General features: G+C 42.6%; 1 protein-coding gene across 1 annotated transcript in view; it reads right to left on the minus strand.

Annotated features, from left to right (window-relative positions):
* PIK3AP1 (phosphoinositide-3-kinase adaptor protein 1) overlaps positions 1-10,432 on the minus strand; it is a gene marked incomplete at its 5' end in the record, with an annotated part of 117,228 nt that extends 106,796 nt beyond the window's left edge. Inside the window, one exon of the mRNA XM_081268242.1 lies at positions 10,420-10,432. Within this exon, the coding sequence (XP_081124368.1) occupies positions 10,420-10,432 (13 nt within the window). The remainder of the gene's footprint in view (positions 1-10,419) is intronic.
* Between the last annotated feature and the right edge of the window lie 9,171 nt (positions 10,433-19,603).

The raw sequence follows: 19,603 nt of genomic DNA on the forward strand, positions 1-19,603 counted from the left end.
GGGGCTTTGGGGATCACTTGGACCAACTCTCATTTGCACATGAAAGAAACACTTGTCTGGGAATATTAAGGGTCTTGCTCAAATTCACACTCAGCAAATTGGTGGCACAGTTGGGATGCACACTCAGGGTGACTCTGGGCTGCCAGTCCAGGCTTTGGCCAGCCCCTGCTGCCTCCCCTCAGGAACTCTGTCAAGAATCTTAGAAGAGATTCATCAAGGAAAGAAAACCTCAGGCCGACATCCCTGATGAACATTGACGCAAAAATTCTCAACGAATGCTAGCAAATCGCATACAAAAACATATTAAAAAGACAATCAAGTGGGGTTCATCCCAAGGATGCAAGGTTGGTTCAACATACAGAAATCAATAAACGTAATTCACCACATCAACAGACTTAATGACAAGAATCACATGATTATCTCAATAGATGCAGAAAAAGCATTTGACAAAAATTAGCATCCACTCATTCTCAAAACACTTAAAAAAAACTAGGAATAATCAGGACATACCTCAACAATTTAAAAGCTATAAACACTGAACCAAGGCCAACGCCATTTTAAATGGAGAAAAACTGAAAGCATTCCCTCTAAAAACTGGAACAAGACAGGAATGCCCTCTCTTACCACTCATATTCAACATAGTCCTCGAAACCCTAGCCAGAGCAATCAGATGAAAGAAAGAAATTAAAGGGATATGAATAGGAAAAGATATATCAACTGAAAGAGAAATTAGGAAAATTACTCCTTTTATAATAGACTCAAAAAAAATGGGAATCAACCTAACCAAAGAGGTGAAAGACCTCTACAATGAAAAGTACAGAATACTAAAAGAAATTGAAGCAGACCTCATAAAATTGAAAGATCTCCCATGTTCCTGGATAGACAGAATTAATATTATCAAAATGGCCATACTACCAAAAGTGCTATACAGATTTTATGCAAGGCCTATAAAGATCCCAATGACATTCTTCATAGAAATAGAAAAATCAGTCATAAAATTCGTTGGGAAAAATAAAAAGCCCAGAATAGCCAAAGCAATCCTTAGCGCAAAAAGTGATGTAGAAGACATCATAATACCAGACCTGAAATTATACTACAAAGCTATAGTAACAAAACCAGCATGGTATTGGCACCAAAACAGACATGAAGACCAATGGAACAGAATAGAAGAAACAGAGACAAACCTATATAAATACAGTTATCTCATCCTAGACAGAGGTGCCATAAACATACAGTGGAGAAAAAACAGCCTTTTCAACAAATGGTGCTGGGTAAACTGGAAATCCATTATGTAATAGAATGAAATTGAACCTCTATATCTCACCCTACACATGTGGATCAAGGACCTAGGCATTAGACCACAGACTCTGCACTTACTAGAAGAAAAAGTAGGCCCAACTTTCCAATATGTTGGCTTAGGAACCAAATTTCTCAACAAGACTCCTAAAGCATAAGAAGTTAAATCAAGAATCAATAAATGGGATGATATCAAACTGAAAAGCTTCACAGCAAAGGAAACAATCAAGAACATGTACAAAGATCCTACAGAATGGGAGAAAATCTTTGCCACCCGCACCTTAAATAAGGCATGAATTTCCAGTACATACAAAGAGCTCAAAAAAACTTAAGAAAAATAAGTAACCCAATCAATAAATTGGTAAAGAAACTGAACAAACACTTCTCAGAAGGTGATATACAATCAACCAACAAATGTATGAAAAAATGTTTCAACATCTCTAGAAATTATAGAAATGAAAAGATTCCATCTCATTCTAGTCAGAATGGCAATTATAAAGAATATAAGTAACAATAAATGTTGGGGAGGATGTGGGGAGAAAGGTACACTCATACATTGTGGTGGGACTGTGAATTGGAACAACCACTATGGAAAGCAGTATGGAAATTCCTTAAAGAACTTGAAGTGGAACCACCATTTGACTCAGATATCCTACTCCTTGGTCTATACCCAAAGGACTTAAAAACAGCATTTCTTCAGTGATGCAGCCACATCAATGTTTATAGCAGCTCAACTCATAATAGCCAAGCTATCGAAACAACCTATGTATCCCCCAATGGATACACGAATAAAGAAAATGTGGCATATATACGCAATGAAATATTATTCGGCTATAAAGAAGAATGAAATTATGGCATTTGCCGGTAAGTGGATGGAACTGGAGAATATCATACTAAGTGAAATAAGCCAATCCCCCCCAAAAAAGGCAGACTATTCTCTCTGATTTGTGGATGCTAACCCAAAACAATAAAGGTTGGGGAGGGGAATAATAGAAATCCATTGGATTAGACAAAGGGAAATGTAGAAGATAAACTATTAACATAGGTTAGTACAGCTCTGGGTTCTTGTCTCCACTGTTTTAATCCACGGTTTGGGGAATGATTTGGAAGAGATGAACACAGTGTCCACACATCTCTTAATGAGGCTGGACCCTTCCTCCTCATCACAGAAGGAAGGTGGTCACATTTTGTGAAACTGAGAAATCATCTAAGTTGTAGATTTTCACCATTAAATGACATTCCTAGACCACAGATCACTGAGCAGTTCCAAGAGAGGAGGTCACAGGCAGACCTGGGGAAAGACCAGGAAGCTCGAAGCTCTGAAGAGATCAGGGGAGGACTCCTCTTTCTTGCCCCTATCCACCATTATATTCAAAGTTTAAAAACAATAAAAATGTAAGCCGGGCGAAGCATCAAAGGCCTGTAATCCCAGCAGCTCAGGAGGCGGAGGAAGGAGAACCACAAGTTCAAAGCCAATCTCAGCAACTTAGCGAGGCGCTAAGCAACTCCGTGAAACCCTGTCTCTAAAAAAATATAAAAAAGGATGGGGATGTGGCTCAGTGGTCGAGTCCCCCTGAGTTCAATCCCCACCCACCCCTCCCCTGTCAAAAAAAAAATGAAAATGTAAACCCAAAACTGTTCTGATTTCCCCTAGGATAATATTACAAAACAAAAATTTTAATACAAATAAAACCAAAGCTTGGAGTTCTTTCTTTTGGGAACCCTGCTTCTCTGGATCCCTAATCAAGTGTTAATATAAAACCTAATTGGCTGATTAGCAGGAATAAGTGGATCAGCCTGGGAATACTTCCTGAGGGAATGTGTGCAAACTTTTTAAGTCATCAGAAGATGATATGAAACGGGAGAAAACCAGGGAGCGATTCAGATGATGGCGTGGACATGTGTGGCTCCTCAGGGAACTCGACTCCAAGCCCCCTCCACTTCCTCACTTGTGAATAAAACAGTCCTTTTTAGGAATGCTTAGTGTGATTCCAAAATTGAAGCAGATGAAGGACAAAATTTGAATGTGCCAATGTTGCAGACTTCCGTAAAAAAAAAAAAAAATCTTTGCTGAGTGAGTCTTTTTTTTTTCCTCCTTTTCTTTCAGGGTAGAATATTTATATCTCAACAAAAACATAATTTCAGGTCCATACAAGGCATAAAAATTAACAAAACTACCAAAGTATAGAACTTGCAGTGAGAAAAGCAGTTAAAGTGTCAGAATACATTTCCATTTTTTCTGTCCCTCTTTATTATGGCTGTTTTATCCTAAAAGGCAAATGTTCTAAGTGGGAAGTGTTATTGTAGACGAGTTTGCATGATCATGAGTCATCAGATAGGAAATGTATAAGACTTCACATCTCACTACAATATTAAGGATGCAAGGTTATAGACGCTAAGCTCATACAAAAAATAAATGCAAAAACAAGAAAGGGTAGCCACTACCTCTTTCCCCATACAGATATTCTACAAAGTACCATGTCAGCAATTTGGGCAAATAAGCAGAAGGAGAATAAGACTTCAGAAAGGGATAGCTGTGGCCCCACACAATAGTGATGAAGAACCAAAGGGTGATGCCTTCAACAGGACTGACAAATGATGGCAAGAAAGTAAAGCAGCAGGAAGAGGATTTCCTGGAACATAAGAACCATTAGAAGGCAAGGTGGAGCCAGGCATGGTGGTGCACCCCTGTCAACCCAGTTACTGTGGAGGATGAAGCAATGTGTCAATGTTGCAGACTTCCATTTAAAAACAATCTCTTTAGGGCTGGGGTTGTGGCTCAGTGGTAGAGCACTCATCTAGCATGTGTGAGGCCCTGGGTTCGATCCTGAGCACCACATAAAAATAAATAAATAAAATAAAAGTATTGTGTCCAAATACTTCTAAAAAATAAATATTTTTTTAAAAAAAATCTTTTTATGGAAAAGGTAGGAGGATCACAAGTTCAAGGCCAGTCGAGGCAACTTAATGAGACCTTAAGCGACTTAGCAAGACCATATCTCAAAAATAAAAACTAAAAAGGGCTGGATGTTGCTTAGTGGTAAAGTGCCCCTGGGTTCAATCCTTGGTACCAAAAAAAAAAAAAAAAGCAAGGTGTTTCAGCACTAATTTAGCAGAAAAGAACAATTGTATGCTGCCCTGAAGACCATGTGGCCATGAAATTACTCCAATTTTATGAGAAGGATTTAGTGACCCAAAAGTAAAGTGTCATTTTTAATGAATACCACTGGAGTCACTCTGGATGCTGCTAACCAGCTCCTGCTCTCCGGAACAGCATGTCACAATACTTGGTATTCATTAAAGACTTAAGTTCAAATTGTCATTCAGCACTGAACACCGACATGTGCCAGTCACTCTGCTAAGCACCTCAAGTGTGTTCTCTCATTAAATCCTTGGAACATTCACCAATATTAAAACTCACTAAAGATTAGCTACTGCTCAAGATCACACTGTTAGCCCCTGATCAAGATTTGAACCCAGATCCAACTGACTCCAAAGCCAATGCTTTTAATTTCTTTTTTGGGGGAGTGGTGGTACCCAGGGATTGAACTCGATCACTGAGCCACATCCCCAGCCCTGTTTTGTATTTTATTTAGAGACAGGGTCTCACTGAGATGCTTAGCACCTTGCTTTTGCCAAGGCTGGCCTTGAACTCATAATCCACCTGCCTCAGCCTCCCAAGCTGCTTGGATTACAGGCGTGTGCCACCACACCTGGCCTGTGCTTTTAATTTCTAAGATGTGTCTTGTTTTTAAAGTCAAGAAAATGCAGAATATAATTTATAAAATATAATTAACACACATCTATCACCATTGGTTCCAAATATTATTGTCCAATAAAAGAAACCTGGGCTCCTTAGGGAAATGACTGATTCTAGGATTACATATGGGGGGGCAGGAAATATACAAAAAGAGCCTGGAGCATCTTGTAGTGCCAGAAAGTAAGAAAGGGCTCAAAAATATAATGACAGGCATATATCAAAGGGACACAAGACTCAACTGGAAGAATTCCAGATAGCCAAAGCTGAACCAATATGAGCAACAAAATAAATAATATTGAATTATAATGCAAAGTATAAAATAAATATCCATGAGTTATTAAATAAATTGGGGAAATGAGACAAATCTCCCATGCAGAAGAACTCCAAATAATTTATGTAGATAACTCCACCTTCAGGCAAGAAGAGCATAATGTTTAAGTGTAGGCTGTGCATAGTGAGCTCTTTCCAATGAGCACAGTACGGAAAGGAAAAGAGAAAAAGTAACTTCACAGTAGAGAAATCTGGCAAACACTGTCTCAGTTCAGTGATCAAGGTCAATATCAACAACCATAAACCATGCTCTGTAAGCCTTGATAGGACTGATAAAAAGGGCACTTTAACTCTGTGCTCTTCCTTCCCCCAAACCATCATCTAAGTCTAATTATAAGAAAAATACCAGACAAATGCCAACTGAGAGACATTCCACAAAATAATTCCTCAAAATTGTTAAGTCCATCAAAACCAGGGAAAATTCCAGACAGGAAGAGTATAAGGAAACATCGCTACTAAATGTAACTTCGTATCTGGGGTGGGATCCTGGAACACAAAAAGGGCATTGTCTAAAAGCTGAGGAAATCTGAATCCAGCACAGACTAGTTAAAAATAAGTTATCAATCCCGGTTCATTAATTGTAGCAAATGCACCACACTAATAGAAGATGCTAATATATTCAGAGAAACTGTGTTTACTGTATATGGAAACTCTCTGTCCTGTCTTTAAAGTTTTTCTGGAAATATAAAACTGTTTAAAATAAAAGTTTATTAGAAATACAATTGAAATTTAAAAAAAAAAACACTTCAGAGGTCAGCCTCTTCTCTATGGTGAACAGCTATTTACAAAGGCTCATTCCTGGAGTACCAGTGTTAAATTCTATCCCCCACTGGGTATGAGTGTTTGAGGAGAGCTGGGTGAGGTGGTGCACATCTGTAATTCTGGCAACTCGGCAGCTGAGGCAGGTGGATCATGAGTTCCAGGCCAGCCTGGGCAACTGAGTGAGACCCTGTCTCAAAATAAAAAATAGAAAGGGCTGGGAGTGTGGCTCAGTGGTAGAGCGCCCCTGGGTTCAAACTCCAGTAATGTGGAAAACAAATGTATTTGAGAAGGAAGTGGTTATTGCCTCAGACTAGTTTATATCACAACCTATTTAGACGCTTGTAGGGTGACTTAGACCAATACACCAAATCTGGACAAATGTTGCCTCAGTGTCAATGAAGACGATGAAATCTACCATCTTCCTGGATTCTGCTGTGCTACCGAAACTGAAAGCTGGGGAAGTTATACAAAAGTCCAAAGTAGAAGTTCAAGTTCCTCCCTGATACACTAGGTAACAACACAGGATTGAATGCTTGGTCAGCAGTTCTGCCTTGTGTAGGGAACACACAGCTTTTTTTCAATTATAATTCCCTTCCTTTAAATCGTAAGTCATTTCTCCCCATGCTCTGAAATTTTTTCTCTCATTTTTTGATTTATCAGAGAAACTAAGAACCAGCAAGGAGGGGCTGGGGTTGTGGCTCACTGGTAGAGCTCTGGCCCAGCATGTGTGAGGTACTGGGTTCCATCCTCAGCACCACATATAAATAAATAAAATAAAGATATTGTGTTCAACTACAACTAAAAATAAAAAAATTAAAAATTAAAAAAAAAAAAACAGCAAGGAGTCTACAAACACAGGACAGAACCAAGAAAAGCTCTCTGTTCTTGTAAAGCCTAAAGAGCAGGGTTGGCTGTAGAGGGGAATGGAGAGTGGTGGAGGAAGGGGCAGCAGGGGAGTCCCAATGATGGGAAGAAATACATGATTGAAAGAATCTGAAATGATTCATTAAATCTGGATCATTAAATGATTCAGAATCCCTTGGAGAAAACTCCAGGGAGGAAGTGCCAGGAAGCTTCTCAGCCCACCCAGTCCAGAGCGTTTCTTTATCTCTCAGATGACTGGCACCCTGTCCATCTGCCTGGATTCTCATGTTCGAATATGAGCACCATAAATCAGGAAGGTGATCGAGAGAGAGAGAGAGAGAGAGAGAGAGAGAGAGAGAGAGAGGAGATCTGGAAATGAACCACACAAGAAGCTTCCTATCTCTGAAAGCATTCCAATTTAGAAACTTGGCAAAAGTACGGAAAGACCTCAAAGGTCAGATGGAGGTAAGATGACAAAAAAAGAAAAAAATAACTAAAAGTCCCTTCCAGCCTGATGGTGCTGTAAGCCCAGGTGTGACAGAGGACCTGGAGATAAGAAAAGCCATGGAGAGAGCAGGCAGGACAAGGATGAGAGCTTTCCCTACAATTCAGAGGCTGACACACAGAGGAGAGGGCTCTAGTCTTCACCTGTCACAGTTCTGACCCTTGGAAAGTCACAGCTTCTCTCCTGTCTCACTAGGCAACACACAAGGTGCCACCAGGCCCTAGAAACCGATTCCATTTTATCTTGTTCCCCAAGCTTCCTTCAGAGACAAGGAGACACGATTCTCCAGAATTTCAACAAACAAACACGTCTTTCAGGAAATAAAAGACCAATGCTTACCCTTCAGAGGAAGGGAATTTAAGAAGACCAGAGGATTAGACAACAGAAAGGAATGAGGTATGACCCAAACTGCGGTCGGGTGAAAACATGATGCTGGTGAAGGAAGCCCATCACCAAAGAACACACACCATGTGATCTCATGCATGTAAAAGCCCAAAGCAGGGAAATACACAGAGACCAAGACCTTCAGGCCTGGAGAGGAGGGGAGAATGGGTGGGAGGAAAAAAACTAGAGTACAGAGTTTCTTTTTGAGGTGATGAGAATTCTCTACACTTGACTAAAATTGACCATCTTATGTGACGGTGTCTTCACACCTCTGTGAAGACACTTAAAACCACCAAAGTGTACATTTTAAATGGGTGAACTGCCTGGCATGTGAAAATAACCCAATCAAGCTGTTTTTAAAGTAAGGTGACCATATGGAAAGATGGCCCAGATGACTCCTGAGCCTACAGCATCCTGGCAAGAGGCATGGCTTTTCCACTATGACCCGCTCCCATGAGTCCTTGTCCTATGGACCTCAAGTTTCCCCAGGGACTCCAGGGGGCCAACTCCCATTGCAGCACCTGACTCGGTCTTACCACAGAGGGTGCTGACAGCAAGAGGGTCTGACAGCTCTAACCATTACAGATGTCTCTGACCTCTGGGCTCCCCATCTGAACTGGAACACCCCCCTTTCAAACCCTTTAGCTATGCCCACTGGAGACACACACACACACACACACACACACACACACACACACAGGACACTGATGAGAGAGAGCAGTTTGCTTGGTCTCCTGTGCTGAAAGCCTCTCCTGATTTGCTGTTTCCTGTACACAGCAGCCCAGGACCTGTTTCCAGCCATGAAAGGAGGCAGGTGCCTCAGTGGCTTGTCTCCTCCCACATCACCCACCTGTCCCAGCCACTCTGGTCCTCTCCCTATTTCTTAAACACATGTGGACCCCTTGCCTGGTCCATTCTCCCTCACAGGGTACCCTCCCTTTCTTTTTCCATGTGTGGGCTTCAATTTCCCTTTCTCCATGAGGTCTAACCTGCTGTCTCCATTTAAAATTCTAACCCATCCTCCTTACCTCTCCTCCTGTTTTCCCAAGTACAGATCATACCAAGCACTTGCCTTTCCTGCTCAGTAAACTCCCTGGGGAGCATTGCTTTTGTCTTCTTTGTTTCCTCAATGGACACCTGACTCCTAGAATACTGCCAGAAAACAGTAAGCATTCCAATGAATGAACTCCCTCTCTAGAACTCTGCTTTAGCTTTCAAATGGAACACCTGGACCACCAGTCTATTATTATCACAGGCTCCTTACTCGAAATACATCTTCTTCTAACCTCCAGAGCCCAGCCAAGGAGCCATCTTCCCACCCCCTAAAACAATGAGCCTGTATCACCAAAGCTAACAGAGCTTTCACCCTTGGCCTTTCCTACCCTATCCCTGCTTCCAAAGCACCATGATGAGGCTAGACCTTGGCAGATCTGGAGAGAGCTGGCTCTTCATCCTAGCACCTGCTCACATCCTCCAAGAACAGTGCCTTCCACTGTTTTTTGTTTATTTTTTATTTCATTCTGTTTTCACATCTTGTCTCTACTAAAACATCCTAAGACAGGCTGGGAAAATAAATGTAGACTTGTTTGCAAACATGGTAACTCTATCTCGTCTCATCTAGTAATTCCCTATTTACTTTTTATTTTCACCATAATACCATAAACTCGTGGAGAAGAGAAATTGGGCTGTCCTGGTCACCAGTGAGAACACAGTAGGTGTATGATATCCACTGGAGTACATAGTAAGAGCTCATAAGTTGTCTCTGATCATTATCACTATCATGTGGCTTGTCCTGGGTCTCAGTGAGTGACTGCCAACTGTGGTAAGTGACTTACCAGGAAGGAGCCCCAGACCAGACAGAAAAAGTCTTCTGGCTCTTTCTAATGGGAAGATTTACTCAGCTCCCCCTACTACCCAAAGTTCTGCAAAAGACACAGGAAAGTAGTTCAAGAAATTGTGTTCCCAGATTCCTAACAAAATTCCAGGGTAAAAAACGCAAAACCTGGGATGGATGGAGAGGAAGGGAGCTTGGGAAGCTGGTTCCAGGACCACCTCTGATCTCCCAGCATCGCTTAGGACTGTGTGAGCGCCCCCTATCGGTAGGATGAGACCCTAAGAGAAGCTTTCGGCCGGTGTAGACAACTCAGTCCTCCACCTTTCTTTCACTCGTATCTAAGTTCACAGAGTTGGTGGGACTGAAGGAAATGACCCTCAGAAGCTCCAAGAGGCTGAACTGGAGGAAGAAAAGGAGACTTAAAGCCCAGCGTCGCTAGAGTCTGGCAGGAGTTGAAGAGAATCGCTCAACAGTCTGGGAATAGGAACATGGGAAAGTTGGGGTGGAAAGTTTGCAACTAGGAACAGAGAGAAAACCAGAAACCACACAAGATCCCCGCAAACAGAAGTGAGAGAGGGAGAACACCCCGAAGGGTGCGGGTGGGCGCCAGAGGGCGGCACGGGGGACAAGGTGCGCGCGAGTGGGGAGGCTCCGGGGAGCGCCCGCGCGCTGTCACCGACCCACCTGAGGCTGCCATGTCGCGGGGGGCAGTTCACATCCCCTGCTTAAAGCGCGCCCGGTGCTCGGTACCCGGTGCTTGGAGATGTGTCCGAGCGGTGTCTGTCCCTGGGCGCGGGGCGGGAGTGGCAACCGGCTCCGCGCAGGACCAGCGTCTGCTCTGGCGCTTCCTCCAGACAGGCCGCGAGGACTCGCCGCGAGGGCGTGTCCACAAGGCCCGCCCCGCCTGAGGGACTCGGCTGTGGCACCTGCACCAGAGGCAGTTGGGGAGGGGAAGTGAGAACCTACGCCGACCCCAAGGCTGGCCCGCTCCCTGCACGGCCCAGTACGCGGGGGAAGAGAGGAGGCAGGGGCTTCGCGCCTCTTGCGCCCCACTTCTCGTGAAAACCGGACTGGTTCTTGATCAGCCACCAAAGAACAGTCCGAGGTGGGGGTGTTGGGGTGAATAAAAGGAGAGCAGAGGGCTGTTCGAACTCAGGGACCTTAGGTGAGGCGTCCCAGCCACCTCCTCATCCCCTGGGGCTTGTCCCTGAGCCGCTGCCTCCGCAGCAAAGGCGCGGGGGGGGGGGGGGGGGGCTCAGGAAGGGGAAGAAGAGAAGGAGGGGGCACCTGGCCCTGGGGACTTGGCGTTGCCCTTGGGTACCCTCCTGTGACTCTTCTGCAATTCCTTGGATCTGGTCTCCTGATGGCACATGAAAGTTAAATATAATCTCATATGATGAATGTATGAGGGTTATCATTCCCAATTATTATGCTGTTCTACGCTCAGCGGCATTACGCTTGTAATGTACGCATTTCAACCTCAAACCCTTCCAGGTAGCATTTATCGCGGTCATTGACCCAATTTCTTGCTTAGGATTCCACAGAAAATAAATGCTCCCAAATGTCAATTCCAGACCTGTTGATTCCAGAGATAGGGCTCCTGCGTATCCTTTGCTGGCACCTGCTCCTTTGCATCCTCCTCTCTTTGCCTGCTCCTACAACCTATATGAATAACGCATGACCATGGAGTCAACAATTCAGGGTCCAGAGGATGGACCCAGACAGCAGAGATGAGGGTAAATTAAGGCTCAAATCTAAGTAGAAATAAATAAAATGGATTTATTAATGGACATAGCAGGGCAAGGTTAAATGTTAGTTTTCAGCTTTTTCCATAAAATACATTACTACAAATTTAGAAGCTTAAACCAACACAAATTTATTATCTTACAGTTATGTGGTTCAGTAGTGCAATAGGAGTACCAATGAATTAAAATCAAGGAGCTGGCAGGGTTAAACTCCTCCTTCTCCAAGTAGAAGAGATCCATCTCCTTTTGTGTGTGTGTGTGTGTATGTGTGTGTGTGTGTGTGTGTGTGTGTGTGTACTTGCACCAGGGATTGAATCTAGGATCTCACATATACTAGGCAAGTGCTCTACCACTACCCTATATCCCTAGCCCTGCATATGCAACTTCAGAAAGACACCCACATTTATTTGGTCATGGCTCCCTTCCTCCATCTTCAAAGCCAACAATGAAACATCTCCAACCCTGCTTCTGTTATCATATCTCTTTCTCTGGCTCTCATCTATCTCCTTCTTCCACTTTTAAGGGCCCAGGGAGTAGATTAAACCCAGTAGTAGATTAAACTAGCCAGAAAATTCTCCCTATTTTGAAGTCAGCTAATAGCAACCTCTGTGTTATTTATAATTTTAACTCCTCCTTGCTATGCAATGTAGCGCATTCACAGATTCTAGGGATTAGGATGTGGACATCTTTGGGTACTCTGCCTCCCCAGAGACCTGGAATTCCTAAAGCAGAGATGTGTTTGCTACCTTATCCCATATCCCATGTTTAGGATGTCCCTGGCCTCCAGCCCTCATAAGACACTGCCACAGTCATCCTATACTATTTTAGTTCTACACTATTCTTTAGTAGAAATGATATGGATATTTTTGCATGATTATCTATTTGAATTTTTATTTCCTTCTTTTGACTAGAAGCCTCTCAAAGGCAGGATTCAACTCATCTTTCCACCATGGAGCCTCCAGTACCTGTCACCAATCCTTGTCGGAGAATATGCTTGGAAAATATTTATGGAATGAGTGATTGGAAGGGCTATAACCAGGAAATCCTTATTTGAGATCAAGGGATAGAAAGGACTTTTCAGACACTGAAAATGCTGGAACCCTAAGTCTGGAGGAGGATAATATAAGTGTCAAAGATAGGCCAATCAGAATGGAAGCCATGGGGTAACCAAAATGGGGAGCTTCAGTTTGAAAAGGTTGAGTTGGGTGTGCATGTCCTATGGAAAATCTGTTACCTCAGAAAATAGAGATGGGGGCTTAGGACATGGCCAGAGAGGTTATCCTTGGAGTTGAATCTGCATGAGTGGATGGGGAAAAGGAATAAATAGATATAGCCTGGCTACATAGACAGAGCCATGGGGAAGGAACATGCTTAGGAACCAAAGACCCAAAAGGCTGCAAGGGAAAAGTAGGTTGACAGGTGGAGTCAAATGTCCCAGAAGCCCAGGAAGGAGAGCCTTGAGGAAGATTGCCAGTAATGAGCATTGCCATAAAACTCTGGAAGAATGCCATCAGGCCACTGATGTCACAGTAACATCCACAAGTGCAGGCTGGAGCAGAGGGCACCAGACTGCTAGATGATTGAAAGAAGGAGGGTTAGTGAGGAAGACAGCTTGGAGCAGTAGGGTTGGAGATCTGGACTCACACACCAGAGCACCAGAGTCTTATCTTAGCCCCCCACTAACCACAATGGAGCCTTGGGCAAGGGGTAACACCAAAAGCCCTGTTTCCTCATGTGCACAGTGAAGGTATCCCAGCTTAGACAATACCAGGGCTTGGACACTGACCTTTCAGTCTCTCCCTCTCGCTAGAGACTCCCTCACTCTTCACAGGCCTCTGGACTTGGTCATCCTGCCATTCTTAGTGGAGTTATTTCCACTGAGGTGCATTTAAAGCCACTCCCCAATGTTCAATTGCATGGTCTTCTCTTTCAGCTCCAGATGTTAGAGAAGGAGGCACCCTTCCTGCATCTAACCGAGAGGATCTGGACAACTTTTAACCTAAAGGATACATCTATATTTGCTCCAACTGTTAAAGGTCATCTGCCAGCGTGAGCCAGGTCTTGGGTGTGGGTTCAGGAGTCCATTCTGCTCTCACTGCTGAGCAGCTCTGACCTCTAGAATTTGGCTGGGAAGAGGACCCAGAAGCCAACACTCCCTGGATGAGATACATTACTAGCCCCTGATGCAATCTCCCCTGCTTCTTTGTATAGCAGGTGGGGACAGGTGGCGGGAAGTTGTGTCTGGTTCTGCACCTCCCTTTGGCTTTGCACAATGTGGGGCCCAGGGAGGGTGCAGCTGTCCTCTGAAGGGTCCCATGCAATGGGCTTGAGGAGGGATGGAGAACCTGGACTGGGCTGTTCTCCCGCAGTCCTGTGTAGCATGGTGAACAGGAGGAGGTAGAGATGTGGACACATGTCATCTAAGGAACAGGGGAGGAAATCCCTGTTTCTTATATCTTCAATCCTATGAGAAAGGTTCAAATAATATACTCATGAATAAAGAGGTTAAATACACTTTGTCCAAGGGCACACAGTTAGTGACTACAGAACTGAGTTTGAATCCAGATGATCTGGCTCCAGAGCCCAAGTTTCTGCCCACTAGATTAGGTATAAATGAACAGCAAACCCTGCTGTGACCTGAAGGGTGACACAAGTCACCACTAGCCTGTATTGGCATCACTTCCATGGCAGGTAAGCAGGACAATAGTTCTTTCCCCCCATCAGGTCCTCCTGCTCTGCTAGAATTTGCCTGCTCTCACAAAACATCCACATGAGGAAAGGGCCCTTCCCCACTACCTCACTCCCCACGAGCACTCCTAGATAGGCAGCCCCTGAAGACAGAGAAACATCTCTTTCATCACCCAACCCCAGCACCTGGCAAGGGTCTCAGCACACAGTGGGAGTTCAATAGTGTTAGCTGTTTGGGTTTGTTTTGGTTGTTGTTGCTTTGTTTTTGGTACCAGGAATTAATCCCAGGGATACTTAACCACTGAGATACATCCCCAGCCCTTTTTACATTTTATTTAGAGACAGGGTCTTGCTAAATTGCTTAGGGCCTTGCTAAGTTGCTGAGGCTGGCTTTGAACTCACGATCCTTCTGCCTCAGCCTCCCAAGCTGCTGCATCACAGGCACACTGTGCCTAGCCTACCTGTCTGTTTTTAAATCAAGTCCAACCTTCTCACTTTAGAGATGAAGATGCTGTTGTGCAAGTAAAGTGAACTGTTACAGGACTCACCTTCTTCATTTGAAGGGCTTGTTCTTTCACTTTGTTCCAGAGACCATGGAGACCCAGTCATGTTCATGGGTAGAGTAAAGACAGGACCACATGGGCTGAGCAGGTGGGCCATCACTGGTGGGGACAGAGAAAAGGATCTGGGTACCAGGTGCCTGGTTTTGTCTGGTCATCACCTTGGACTTATAAAGCACTTTCTACATAATCCAGTTTTAGCTCAACCCATAGGACATCACATTAAAACCCAATGCAGGAAATTTGGGGTCATTTGTAGCTTTTCAGGAGCAAGTAGTTTGGCAAATAAAACCTTGAAGCCTAGCCCTCTTGCAAGAATGTGGCCTTTTTTTCTACTGATGACTTATTGATGACTTCAGTCACAGCAAGGCCTGGTGCTCATTTATACCAAACCTAGCAGATATCAATGTGGACTTTGGAGCCAGACCATCTTGGTTCAAACTCAAATGGCCAGAATGGTTCTGCCATAGCTCAGGGGGCTCTCCTTGGGCCATTTTAAGCAACAGCAGTGCTCATTTTCAGGCCCTGGGTTTCAAGTTTAGAGACCTGAGCTTGCTATTTGATTCCATTAAGGTAATTTGTTTGAACCACGGCCACTTGCTTAGGAATTATCAAAGCTGGATTTTGAACTCAAATCCATGCATTGCACAAAAGCTTTGTAATTCAGAAGCTCTGCCAGTAGTGTTATAGTGGTGTTATGTTTTTTTTTTTTTGAAGGTATACAAGATTATTTCTTTTAATGTATTTCATTATGGATTTTATTACTTAGAATATGGTACATAATAACATAATTTTTTAAAATTTTGATTTGTTATATATGACAGCAGAATGTATTACAATTCATATTACACATATAGAGCACAATTTTATATCTCAGTTTGTACACAAAGTAGAGTCACATCCTTCGTGTCTTCTTACATGTTTAGGGTAATGATGATGATCTCAAGTTTCTTAATAATAGAATGCAAATTTTATTTGGAGATAGCAATGTGTCCCTCTAGCATTCCATTCTCCAACCTCTCTTGCAAATTAGTGGCCAATATAGTATAAATTGGCTGAGGCTGTGGCTCAGTGATAGAGCGCTTGCCTAGCATGTATGAGGCACTGTGTTCCATTCTCAGCATCGCATATAAATAAACAAAATAAAGTCCATTGACAACTTAAAAAATATTTTTTAAAAAGCTACAAATAAAAGTCCTTCAGTAGGGTATCCAGGAAAGTCCTTTATAAGAGGTTTAACTCTTTGTGCCTCTCTCCCTTCCTGTTAGCTTCTGCCTGGTATGTGAATAGAAAAGATGGGGGTCCAGCAGCCCTCTTGGATTATGAGGTGACCATATGAATGGAAGCCATATACTAAGGTTGGTATAGTCAAAAAAATCCCAACTCCCTACTGACCACAGAGCTCCCAAACAAACTCCAGGTTTTCCACCTCTGACTTCTTTTACATAAGTGAGAAGCAAATACAGATCTGTCTTGTTTGAGTTATGATTGATGGAGTGTTCTGCTATATGTAGCCACACCTGAGTTTTTACTGATAAGGGAATGGGAGTTAACATTTATTGAGTGCCAACAATAATCCATAAACTTTCTTATGCTAGCTCACTTAATTCTCATCATAATTCTGGGCATTATTGCCACTTCACAGATGAAGACACTGAGAGCCAGTGATGTTAGATAATTTTTCCAGGGTCATTTGACAGGTGGTAGAACCATGATCTCAGTCTGAGCTCAAAGCCCATGATCCTTCCTTAGTACAATATCAAATTGGACACTCTCCAAGATGTTAATTTAAAACTTCTTCCTGGACACTGGGTGCTCTCAGGTGGGGCCACCCATGAATCCTCAGCACTTCAAGTCACGTGCAGGTGGTGACTTTGTGCATGAGAGCATATCTTGCACATTTTCTACTTCTGTCTTTTGAGGCGCTGAAGCAGAAAGTTTAGGCAGCTGTGACCAAATTGCCAGAACTTGGCCTCAGATCTTAGAGCACTGGCATTGGAAAAGACCCTAAGAGGCCATTAGAGGACATGTGTGGAAACTGAGGTCAACGGAGCCAAGGTGACATCATACCTGGAGTTGGGGGCAGAACAAGGGCCAGAATCCTCCTCCTGATCCTTAGTCTGGTGTCTGTTTGTTTACTGTATCCTACCACTTATTTTTTCCCTACCAGTAAATTATTTTCTTGCCCTGATGCTTTGACTTTGTATTTTTTTTCTATAAATCCATCACCATCTCCCAGAAGGTGAACTCAACCTTAAAACCCTGGGATAAGCTTCATTTGGTCATAACCTGTCATTTGAATACATTGCTGTTTTGCAATATTTGGTTAAGGATTTTTGTACCTGTGTTCATGGGGGACATTGGTGAGTAATTTCGCTTTTTGTAATATCTTTTGTCAGTTTTGGTATTGGAGTTAATGTGGCTTTATAAAACCAGTTTCCTTTTCCTCTGTTTTTTGATAGCAAAAGATCAATGTGATTTCTTTTTTTTTTGGGGGGGGGGAAGGGTGTTAATGGGGATCGAACTCAGGGGCACTTTGTATTTTATTTAGAGACAGGGTTTCACTGAGTTGCTTAGCACCTTGCTGTTGCTGAGGCTGGCTTTGAACTCGCAATCCTCCTGCCTCAGCCTCCTGAGCTGTGGGGATTACAAGCATGTACCACCTCACCTGGCATGATTTATTTTTTAAATTTTTTAATAAAATTTACCAGTAAAACTGTACACGCCTAAATTTTTCTTTATGTGGTTTTGCTAGAAATTTTAATTTCCCTAAGAGATACAAGGCTATTCATATTTTACATTTTATCTTGTGCTCATGTTGATAAGTTGAATTTTCCAAGAAATTTGTCCATCTCATCTATGCTTTTTAGGTTTCTGGACATGAAATTTATTTCTAGTATTTCTTTATCATCTTTTTTATTGCCTGTAGAATTTTATTGTCTGTAGAATTTTTTTCCTACTTCTCTTAGTACAGTCCTCAAGTGGACACTTAAGAATAACTACAAAAAGTCCATTAATCCAAAGTTTCTGGGACAATACACATAATTTCATTCTTTTAAATGTTTCTGAATACTCCATAGTATAATATGCCATAATATACCAATTCTGTACTGATGAAAGTTATTTTTCTTTGGGTTAAGGGCATCTTTTGTCCCTTACAAAGCTATGTAGATTTTGGGGGGCTTGTAATAATAGCCCACTTTCATTTTTTATATTGGTAATTTGTCTCTATCCCCCTCCCTGTCCTTCTTTGTCTCTATCAGTCTAGATAGGTAATTGGTGTGTGTCGACTTTGTTGGTTTGCCCAAAGAACCAGCTTCTGGTTTTGTGACTTTTTCTCTTATTTGTGTTCTACTTCATTGACTTCTGCCCTCATCTTTGTTATTTCCCCCTTTCTTCTACTTATTTGGGTTTACTTTTACCTAACTTCCTAAGATTGAACTTTCAGCCATTGATTTTATTCCTTTCACCTTTTCTAACATAAGCATTTTCATGTGCTGTATTTTAATTGTGATTTAGTTCAAAATGCTCTCTAATGTCCCCTGTGATTACCTCTTTGAGCCAAGGGTTATGTAAAAGTAAGTTAATCTAATTTAATTCCACTAAGGTGAGAAAGCACACTGTATAATTTCGTGTTTTTTAAATTTATTGATATTTGTTTTATGATCTTTAATACCATAATCTATTTTGGTGAGTGTGCATTTGAAAAGGATATGTATTCTGCAGTTTGGAGTATAACGTGAATTAGGCCAAGAAGACCTGATATGATTGGATTGTGTCCTGGTCAGTATAAATGATCTTGCAGAGAGCTAGATTCTATTATGCTTCTGAAAAGTTTTCTTTAAGCAGAGAGTTATCGTGGCTGGACTCAAACTGCAAACCCCATGTTCTGCACTGTGGTGGGCAGCAGCAGAACTTTCTGTCTAGTTCTTTCCAGCTTTAATGGGAGCCTTGCAAGCTTCCCTGCACCGTCTGGTTCAGGAGTGGCCACAGGTTTGGACAGAATTTATGCAAAGTTTGAAGCACTCCTCTCTTGCTCTCTCTCCTCTCTGAGCTAACCTCCCTCCTTTCCAGTTGCTGTGTCTGTTGAGTCTTCAGCACAGGCAGACTGTGTATGACTTGTCTGAATTCCAGCTGCCCACACCACACAGACTGGTCCTGCTTTCTGGGAGAAGCCATAAAGCTGAGAAACCCAAAGTTCTTTCTTTCTAAGTGCTGACTCCTCCAGTGTCCGAGTGCTTTTAGCAGTTCTCCAGAACCCTCAGGTACTTGTTTTTGTTTTGTCCACAGTGCATACAGCTGCCTGTGGGAGGACTGGCCAACAGGAATGACTCTGATGTCAGAAGCATGGGACCACTTGCATCTCCAGCCCAGTGATGAGGTGGACCAGCTGGCCAGCACCTCAGGTGCCACTCAAAGGAATGCCAAAGCATCACAGGGGTGAATCAGAAATATGATGCCATTTAACTCAAGTTTCATAAGTGACTTTTTGCATAGAGATAAAATGCAAATTTTTGCCTACTTCTCTTAATACAGTCCTCAAGTGGACACTTAAGAATAACAACAAAAAAGTCCATTAATCCAAAGTTTCTAGGGCAATGCACATAAATTTCATTCTTTTAAATGTTTCTGAATACTCCATAGTATAATATGCCATAATATACCAATTCTCTACTGATGAAAGTTGTTTTTCTTTGGGTTAAGGGCATCTTTTGTCCTTTACAAAGCTATGTTACAAAAAAAAAATTTCCTGGAACATGTTTCTTTATGTACTGGTGCTATTCTTTTGTAGAATAGATTGCAAGAAAGAAATAGTATTACTGGATCAAAGGATATGTGCATTTAAAAATACATAGTATCATAACACTTTCCAGA

Source organism: Spermophilus citellus (genome assembly GCF_964194105.1).
Source record: "Spermophilus citellus genome assembly, chromosome: 15".
Classification (NCBI taxonomy): Eukaryota; Metazoa; Chordata; class Mammalia; order Rodentia; family Sciuridae; genus Spermophilus; species Spermophilus citellus.